This window comes from Rhagoletis pomonella, unplaced genomic scaffold (assembly GCF_013731165.1).
Source record: "Rhagoletis pomonella isolate Grant_MI unplaced genomic scaffold, Rhpom_1.0 Rhpom_scaffold_03817, whole genome shotgun sequence".
Classification (NCBI taxonomy): Eukaryota; Metazoa; Arthropoda; class Insecta; order Diptera; family Tephritidae; genus Rhagoletis; species Rhagoletis pomonella.
In genome coordinates, this window is record NW_023462369.1 from 3,811 (window position 1) to 14,435 (window position 10,625).

At 36.5% G+C, this 10,625-nt stretch overlaps 1 protein-coding gene across 1 annotated transcript; it reads right to left on the reverse strand.

Annotated features, from left to right (window-relative positions):
- Positions 1–701: 701 nt before the first annotated feature.
- LOC118754386 lies at positions 702–2,182 on the reverse strand (the record flags this gene model as incomplete). Its single annotated transcript, XM_036489254.1, has 1 exon — positions 702–2,182. A coding segment is annotated over one exon (1,165 nt), but the record flags the coding sequence as incomplete, so codon positions are not given.
- Between the last annotated feature and the right edge of the window lie 8,443 nt (positions 2,183–10,625).

A 10,625-nucleotide genomic window follows, 5' to 3' on the forward strand; every position in this document is an offset into this window, starting at 1 on the left:
CAACGAAGCCAGCACACAGTGGTTCAAAATTGGAATTGAATGTTCATAAATCACCGCAGCCTTCATTTTTCAACCAATTTTTACTAAAAACTAAAAAAAAAAATTTTTTATTTTGGTGAAAATTTTTTATAACATTTCAAATTTTTGTGTAATTTTTTCGTTTTGGGAAAACTATACAATTGTTTTCAACTAGTGTTTGCTATGTAACATTTATGCACTGGAACAGGAGGACACATTTTCTTCAAAATTGCTACTTTTTCTGCATTTTGCAATAAAAAATTTAATATAATTAAATAAAAATTCACAAATCAGGCTCAGGCAAAATAATTAAATTAAGTGAAAAAAATGAAGGCTCCAGTGAATTACGAACACTAAATTCCAGTTTTTAACCACTGTGCAGCAGGGGGTTTATTGTTATCTTTCAGTGGAAGTGGAAACTCAGCGTGCAACACGATCCTGGGCACAACTTTCTCTGTGCTTATAGATTGTACAAAGATTACCGATTAAGTAGAAACCCTTAAGTGGGGTGCGAAACAAACTGGCGAAGGTTTTCATTATATTTTATAAGGGATATTTTTATTTTTCATATTCTGTGTTTAAAATTTTACCTCTGAAAAATGCAGAGCTGATTTAAAGGAGAGTTTAAGAAATAAAGGACAAAAGGCGTACTTTATTTTGAAAAAAATTATAAAGGACAGGGGGTTAAAATAAAGGACTGTCCTTTAAAGTAAAGAACGGATGGTCACCGTAAGCATACTATACGCGCTTCACCTTCTCTATTGGATTTGATTTTATTACTTCTGACTCCCCGTTTGTCGCTTTTGCTGCTTCTTGATTTCAATCCTTGTATACTCATTCTCCACTCGCCACCTTTTAAACTAATTTCACATAACTACTGTAGTTGTTGTTGAGGCAGTAGCGCAGCTCACCTTCGGCATCCACACTCACGCCTACTAAGCCTCCGTCCTCCTTACCTGCGTTGCCCTTAGCACCCACACCCACTTGCCCACCCGGGAGTCATACATAGACTACATGTGGCTTGGCCGCCGTGCCGCCACCACTGCCTTTACCCATCAGCACCACGCCATTGCCGCTGCTGGCATTTCCCTCTTCATTGCTGGACATCAGCTGTACCGCTTGCTTCGACTTGCCCAACGTCTGCATGTCCGGGTAATCGTAGTGGTCAAACTTTTCGTACAAATGTTCCGGCTCATCGCTGTACGCATTCGCATCCTTCACCGGCGGCACTTCCCACGGCTTCAAGGCACGATACTCATTGGCGATCGCCTGCGCCGCCAGGTACCGTTCCAGTTCAAGCTTATCCACTTGTGTTGGCAGCGTTTGCTGATACTCGTGCGGGTGCAGCGGCAGCATGGCATGATGTGTGCCACCCTGCTGTTGCAACGTATGATGTGGATAGGTGAGTCCACCCACACCCATGCCCAGCGCGCCGCCAGCGCTCAACGGCTGATGTTGCAATATGCGATCGTGTACGTTCACAATCGATTTGCCGGAACGTGTGAGTGAGCGGTCGTGCAAGAGCTTTCGGCGTCGCTTGACAAAGCGCAAATAGAACACGATGCTGGCGCCGATGGCTAGCACGAGCAGCAGTGTGAAAATGGCGCAGACGATGGTGACAATATGCGCGGGGCAGGTGATTTGTCCCTCGGACATGGTGGCGAGGCGGCGGCGTATGCGCACATTGTCCTGCCAAATGTCGCAACCAATGCGGTCGTTGTCGAGTTGTAGATAGCCAGTAGTGGCGCTGCTGCTACTTGTTGCTTGCGTTGGCTTGTGTTTTTGCTGCGCCACATATGCGGCGGCGGCGGCTTCCTGCGTTGCACTAGCATCGGCTGCACCCAACGCCGCTACTGCCGCTTCGCCCTGTGTGTGCGTGACATGTCCGCCGCTGGCTTTATTCGTTTCGCCATCAAAGTTGCCGGTGACAAGACGCCACAGCCAGAGCAGTGAGCAATTGCATTGCAGCGGATTGTCGCCAAGGTAGAGACGCTCCAACTGGTCGACGGGGAATTGTGCGGAGTACAGGGTTTGCAAACTGTTGCCTTGCATGTAGATCTCGAGCACGTTTGGGTTGCCCTGGAACAGGCGCATGGGGATGTCGTAGAGCTGGGGGTTGTTAGCGAGATGGAGCACTTGCAGGTGTGTGTTATCGATGAAGGATCTAAAGAGAGAGAGTGATAGAAGATAACATTTTGATTAGTCGAAGTTGAAGTAAAGCTGGAAAATACTAATCAATATACATATGTATATAAGTAAAACTCTTAGTGAAGCTTAAATTTCACTGTATAAGTTTGTTTCGTCTTACGAGAAAGAGCTTGCGTATGGGATCGTTCGTAATATTTGCTCTTATCTTTACCCTATTTAGAAACACAGGGCAACTCTGGCTAAGATAGATAAGGTAGTTAGATAGTTAGTTAAACATAGTTCTTTTAATTTAATTTAATTTTTAGAATCATATTTTATTTATTTCTTCTTTTTTAATTTAATGTGTATTCCCTTTGCTAATATAATTTTTATAAAAATTTTTTGTTTTATTGTTTTAAAAGAAAAATATTTGTATACATATGTATTTGTTTTATTTCATTTAATTTTTAGGGACTTATTTAATTTTTTTCTTTTACTTTAGCTTAGTTTTCTTTCGAATCTTAGATTTTATTATTTAAAAGAGTAAACATTTTTTTAGTTTTAACTTAATTGTTATAATTTTAGTTTATTAATTTTTTATTTTTTCATGTAATTTTTTTTCTTGTATTAATTAAATTTGCTTTTAATTTTTATATTTTAGTGATATAAAAAGAAAAGTATATGTTTGTTCTATTTCATTAAATTTTTAGCATATTATTTCATTTTTTTAATTTTTCTTTTAAATATTTTTTCCCTTGATTGTAAGATTTTATTTTAACTATAAAAATGTTTTTTTTTTTTAATTTTATTTAGTTTTTAAATACTACTTTCTTCGATTTTAATTATTATTATTTCTTTCTCTAATTAAATTTTTAGATTTTATTTTTTCAAAAAGATTTTTTTTAATTTCATTTAATTTTTAAAAATATTTTTTTTTTACTTTGGCTTTTTCATTTTACATATTTTTTATTTTATTTAATTTTCTTTTATTTATAAGTTTTATATACGCATGTATGTACATATGCTTTATTTTTTTTTTTATTTAATTTAAGTAAAAAAAACATGTTTCTGAAAGGTGAACAACATTATGCTAAGACCTCCTCATTGGCAGATCTTACAATTAGTATTTAAAATTAGTAAAGAGCTTTCAAGCTATTGATATTGTTCGATAGAGCTATCGATATTAATCGATATCCCTATCGATATTTATCGATATAGCTTTTTTAATTTGCCATTGGCGCCATAAATATTTTATGACGCATTTTGGTTTATGACCTTTATAAAGACGGCATTTTAATTCATCGTATGCCCTACGATTATTAGAGAAAGGAAACAAAATCTTAAGTCACTTCACTTCACCTTAATAAATCATTGAAAATAATTATTAACTAAAAGCAGAACCAATGAAAGGAAACTCCAGTGTTCATTCGCAAAATAAATGTATGCCACTAAATCTACAGCAAGTTGATTGCAGAGTCGCATATTGTTGCAGCCACACATTGAACAATGTTGCGCATGTTGTTAATGGCATTGTGAAAACACATTTCATACAAAAGCGCATCGACTTTGTTGTTTTTAACATGAATTTCTACTACTTTGTTTATATGTTTGTACACATGTATGTGTGCATATATCTTGTTGTTCTTGCTGATGTTGTTTTTCTTGCCATTAGTTTTCTTACACAATTCGCCTCGTTTTCTTTATTACATAAGAAAATATGTTGGAAATTAATTTCAGTTGCAAGAAAATGCTTCACTACACTAAATTAATTGCCAGTGTGCATAGAACACAAGTAAAAGCAGCAACAGTATCTAGCAATAGCAGCAGCAAAAGGAGCAACGAGCGCTAGAGCTTTGTTTTGAGTGCTGTACGCACATATATGTACTTACTTGTACGGCTATGTACTGTTAAATAAATATTGGCACAATGTATGTCTGCTTGCGAAAACACTCACACATGCCATTTTGCTTTTCTTGAGAAATCTCACTCTTTACTCCTTAAACTAATAAAGAAATTGTAACAAATGACATTGCTGCCACACCATTGCAGCTGCTATAGTTGCAGCTGCATTCCACTTATCGGAGCTGGCATGTTAAGACTGACGCATAAGCTTACTTGAAATTTCCGATTCGCATACTCTGTCTATGACAACTGAACCTCCCAGTTATCGCTGGTCTAACTACATAGTGTTAGTGCCTGTTTAAAGCTAAGTGCTCATGTGTTAGTTTAGCTGCTTGGCGACAAAGAGTAATGCAGCAATTTCAAATGAAATAAAGCCAAAATGGTAGTAATTGAAGACGTTGCTGCAAGCACTGCTGATATGCCACATTTATGCAGGTGCACAGTGGTGATGGATTAGCGTTTAGGTAGAAAGTTTTTCACGGAAGTTGAAAATAAATTTGGGAAATATTAGAATTGAAATAATATGTGATTTTGTAAGATTGACTGAAGTTAGGTATCAATGAGAAACATTTAGTGGAAAGGTGCTATTCTTTGGTGATTATCTTACACGTTTTATGAAGTGTACTAAGACCCTCGCTCGTAAGCAGGCGGTTGTTCATGGTATTTGGGTAATTCTTTTTTTTCTATGCTAGATTAACTTAGGTTAGCTTGACTGACTTGAAATATCGCATTTAGATCACCAACTGTGGCCTAGGGTTGCCAAGGGTTGCAAGTTTTAACCATTTGCAAGATAAGAAATTTTTCATTGAAGCCTTGGAGTTCCAACGCATGCATTATTTCAATTAATCATAATTTGGAGAACTTTGGAGTGTCAGAGCTATGATTAATTCAAATTATTTAAAATATTAAAAATTTATTAAAATATTAAAAAAAAAAAATCATTGCAATGTAGAATAACAACAAGGGTACCAAATAAAAGAGAAAATTCTGCAGAATTAAAAAATTTAAATTTTTTGGTTTACAAGGACGAATAATAGGTATCGAAAATGCCATTTTAATAATTTTTTTTTTAAGCGGTCGGAGAACGAAAAATGACACTTAAGATGGCACAACACCGAAACCGGTTTGTCTCCAAACCGAATTTGACAAGGGATGACGGAAATTCGTTCCATAATACATCATACACCCACCCTGTCGGAAACAACAACAACCAAAAAGGAAATATATATTATTATATTTTTTGTTAATTGTTTTTTCAAAAATAATTGTTGAAAAATTTTACGATAAAATTTTGAAAGGACATTTTTAATACCTAATCGTCCTTATGCACTTAAATATTTCATCGGCTTTAATTCTAAGGAATTTTTGCCTTAATTTGATACCTAGGCTGTTTCTCTACATTGCACTGAATTTTTCAATAACTTTTTCAAATAATGGTTTTTTTTTAAATTTCACAATTTTTTAAACAATCCTGACGCGTCGGAGAAAAAAACTAAAAAATTCAGTTTTACTAATACCCCTATTGCGAATGTTGACTGGTAGTAGATAAACGCCTATTACTCGATTATCGAGGTTCCATGGTATTGTGGACGTCGATTTCTCGTTCTAAAAGCGACTATGAATAGTTTTTAGTCGCTCATCCGTCTATAAAGAAATAATTGTAGAAGGATGAGCGACCAAAAAGTATTCACACTAACTTATCAATAGGTCGTTTATCTACTAGTAGTTGACATTCGCAATAGGGGTGTATATATGGCTTAAGTTAGCAGTCCTTAACATTAAAAGTAAGGTGACAAATGATAAAGTAGAAAAAAGCTCGGTTTATTCCAGCGAAATTTTCTGGACCGTACTAATGTTATTTTTGAAGTATTATATATAAATTAGGGTGGCCCGAAAAAATAGCAACAACTAACTTTTTTAAAAGGCACCCCATTATTTTCTCTTACGTACCAAATAAAGACATTCAAGAAAATTTTAAATAATTTTTAGGGGTCGTACTACAGAAAAATATATTTATTTTAAATATTGTAAAATTCTGACTAGCTATAGCAAGTTTTGGTTCGATCAAACCAGGTGGTATTTCGCTCGACGCGTATTTTAATTTACTTTTCCACGGTGGACTGATTGGTCTAAATAGGTGTGGTTAATTTAGTCATGAATTATGTCAAAAACCTGAACAAAAAATGTATTTTGAGCTCAGAAAGTCCTTACCAACTCTCACCTATACATTCGTTTCTTGGCCTTTTTTTTCAAAATAATAATTTTTGAACCAGCGTTAAAGTAGTTAGAAAAAATTGGAAAAATGCTGCACTTATTTCGAAAAACTTGCTTGCGATGACTTACGAATTTTAATGAATAGTTTTCAATGACATGCAAAGTTATCAGATATAAATTGTTTCAAAACCTGGGAGCAACCCCAAAAACTTATTTTAAATTAATTTTGAAAATTTCGAGTGTGTCTTTATTTAGTACGTAGAAAAATATGCAAAGGTGCCGCATAGAACATTTTTTATGCTGATATTTCAAGAACCACCCTAATATTTGTTTCTGTTGCAAAGAAAATATTTCGTCCCGAAAAGAAAACAAACCATACGTTTCTTTGTTTTGGGTAGAAAAATTACTCTAATTATTCGCTAAATTGCAAAATTACACTCTGTACAATATACTATGTATGCATAAGAGCTACTGTCGCCTGCAGCAGCGTTCTTTAATATCTAGCAGCAAATCTGCGTGTCCTTTACTACTAAATTCAGTTGACTTGCAGCATCTAAAGAAATGCTATCAAAGCTAAGACAGCACCACTTTTATATAAACACAGCTTCTACGCACATTCGCAAGCCACTTAATGCCAACTTTGTCACTCATACGCCATGGTGCACATTTTCATTTGGCTAACAGCGCTGTTGCGTGCTGTCATTGCGAATGAGGAAATAAAACTAAAAAAAAGAAGCTAAATCAAGTACATTTGTATAATATAATGCAATATATGTGTATATATTTGCACAGTTCTGTATATTTGCCCAAAATCGCTATAAGAGCAAACGCACTCACAGCTACCTCTACATATGTATACCTGCCTCAAGTTCGTATGCATTTAAGTGCTTGCATGTGTGTGTGTGTTTGCGCTCGCTTGCTCTCTACCAAGGATTTACATCATCTCACTTGGTTTTATTAAGTTAAAATAGATGACTTTAAATAAATCTTAATTCATCCCCAACTGTCTTAAGAAGAGACTTTGTCAGCCACCGACTATCTGCATGAATATCTCGGGCTGCTATGCCCCGAAGAGGAGTAAGTTTTCATGTAAGCGTATCTGTTTTCCTGCCTGCATTGCCTCTTGCAGTTTGCCAACTAGCTGGTTGCAAGCACGATAGTTGCCTGCAGCTGCTTTTATTCAACCGCTTTTCACCCTGTCTGGGGTCTGACTGTTTGTGGCCTCTTTGTTTGCCACCACTGCCTTTTGGGTTGATGAATTGCTGCGCCATATTTCAGACTAAAAAGCTGTTGCCGGCAATAAGCTGCCACACTTGCACCCAGATGGTGGCTTGCCTGAATTGCTGCTTGTTGCAACAAATGTATGTATTTGCATTGCGATTAAGTTGCAAGTTAGAGCAGCAAATAGTGTATGGAGAGAGATCAGTTGGCTGCTGCACTGTTTGGGGTGTTTTTTTTTTTTGGTTGCAGGCAGATTTGCAATTTCTTGTTGCTTAATTAAAGTGTACAAGTTTGATGCACGGCGTTGAATTGCGAAAATTAAATAATAAACAAAAAAATTAATTTCAACAAAAAGCAAAGCGAAGGCGGAGCGGACAAAGTTAGAAGCGGCAAAAAAGTAGTTTGGATATAATTCTCTTTAACTATAGGGAAAATTAAATAAAAGAATATTAGCAGTGGTAGGGCAGAGGCTGAAAATTTCAGCAAAATATAGAAAGCAAAAAGCATTTTTCAAATTTTACAAATATAAAAAGAAATCAGTAAAGCTGAAAGTGGCAGCAGATCAAAAGAAAAACTTAAATAATAGAGACTGCTGCAATGGAATGGCCTAGGTACAATGCGCGGCACTTGAAGCATGCAAATGTTACACACCTTAATTTCAATATTTTTTACCGTAAAAAAAGCTTTTCACAAGAACAGGCGATTATCTAGAGGCCCTAAATAACCTTAGGTGCATAGCTTTGCCATTACATATATAGGTAACAGGATAAAATCAAAGCCTTAGGAAACCTCGGCCACAAACCTGGCACATTTAGTTATATAGAAATATGTATTTATAATAAATTAAAAAAAGCACACTATGGCAAACAAGCTACACAAATTCGCAACCACAAACGAGCGGCAACCAAATCCCACAAAAGCACTTAATAATTGCTTTGGTTAGCAAAAGTAAGCAGCTTTAGTGCGAATTTGCTCACAGCATAACGAAAAGCTGTGTACGAGCAAAAAGCGTTTTATAATTTTGGGGCAGTTCACTTGTTGCCATGGTATTGCTTTAATATATTAAAGAATGGGGTTTTTAATCAAAGAAATACCTTTTTGTTGTATACAGTACTGTAAGCCAGAATATTTCGGCCGTTAAAAAAAAGACAACGGAGGAACAAATTCTTACTTTGTGGAGTTTAAGGTGTGCAGATTTCTGAATTTAAACGGTGCTCACAACGATGTGATTTTACTAGCAATTTTAGAGGCGATTATTTGAGCCAAAAGTTGGCTGCTCTCCAAATTCAACGGAAGTGAATTGTAAGGCCGTTCAACTAAACTTGTCTGTAAAATCGCTTCATGTAAACACTGCATTACGAGTATATATATTTTTGCAATACTAAACGTACAAGGATTATTTTCATTTAGTTTTTTTTAAATATATATTTTTTTTAATTATTTTCATTTAGTTTATTTTAAATTTTTTTTTTAAAGACTTGAACGACATTAATTTTCCTTGCCTCATTGTTGCTAGGGTAGTCCTGTAAGCCAATGTCCCATTGGTAACTATTGGTCGCACTATCATTTTGTCCATCCATCATCCTTGGAATGAACCACAGACTTTGCCCGCAAGATGTTTGCTCACTATTAACGCCCTCGTTGCCTTGGAGGTTCAGTCCCCCATAGGGGTTTGGAATACAGGCTAAGTCCCAGATACTTCACATCTGTAGAGACAGCGACCACGACCACTTCCAAGACTAAGTACCTCATCCCTTTGTCTTTGTTAGATTAATACTCAAACCTTCTAGATAGGTTGAGTTCTCTTTGAACGATGTTGCGGAGGGTACTTCCGAACTTCGATATTCACTATATCGTCCGCGCACTCTTGGCAGCGGACGCCCTCATCTGTGAGTATCTGTCAGTTTTTGGCATAATACGCTCGATGAGACCCTGTGACCTATGCTTAGAATTCTGATGGCGGTCAACTTTCTTGTGGATTGATTAAAGCACACTTAAATTCCAGTCGTCGTGCTAATCTGACCTTATTTGGCATAAGAGTTGATGCATGCACCTTATCAGCTCCTCGCCGGCGCACTTCAATTGCTCAGCTGGCAGGCTATGAACATCTGCAGATTTGCTGTTTGTCAGACGCGAAGTTGCTATTCGCACCAGATTAGAGTTTGGAGACTCAAGATCATTTTCTGCACTGCTGATAGCTACTTTAGTTAGAGGGTTAAAATGTTCCCCAAATTAGTGCTGTTGGTTTCCTCTGGTTGTTGTATTCAAGTGAAGGCGTTTTCTTGCTTTGTCTTTGTGAAAAATGGGATAAATATTGATACTTTTACGAATTGCCTTAAGTATTTATATGTCAACTTTCAAACTCTTCCATGTGACCCAGAAAATAGCAAGCGTTACAATTGGCTAACAACCCACAATTGCACAAACCATTAGAGTTTTTATATTTCCCTCGCCCAATTACTCCAACAACTGAAATAATAATGTTTCATGTAGGCACTTAAGTGTCAGTATTCATATGTAAGTATAAACATTTAGACGCCTAAAGTCATGCTACATTGCATAAAGCAAAAGCAGCAGAAACTGCTATGCATTTTTTTAATATTTACACAAAGTTGACGTTGACGAATGAATTCATAATCAACGCTCAACACTTTTACCACACATGCACACATAAACAAATATAGTACATATGCCAATTTCCGTCTCACGTAAGCGCTGAACAGCCTTGTATTACATACATACATATGTATGTATATATGAACGTATGTACTGAAGGCAAAAACACCTAAAAATATGCAAAGCCTAAGCGCATAATCAACAAAACAAAGTCAGCCTTAGCTGGCAGGTGTTACTGCGCCTAAAAACACACATGCATACAAACATATGTATGTATATGTACATTTGTAAAGGTATGTGTGCACAAAAGATTTTTATTTACTGCAGCGCTGCAAGGCAAACAGCCTTCGTGCGAGCCTTGAACCAGCAGCAGCAAACAGCCTGCACCCTTGCGCTCTCTGCTCCCTTTGCAAAATGCTGCTGCAACTTCAATCGAGTCACACGCTTTTTGTGCGCCCATCACGGCATCACTCATGCAAAATATCCGACACGAAACTTTGCCGTTGCATAACTGGCTGGCGGCTTTA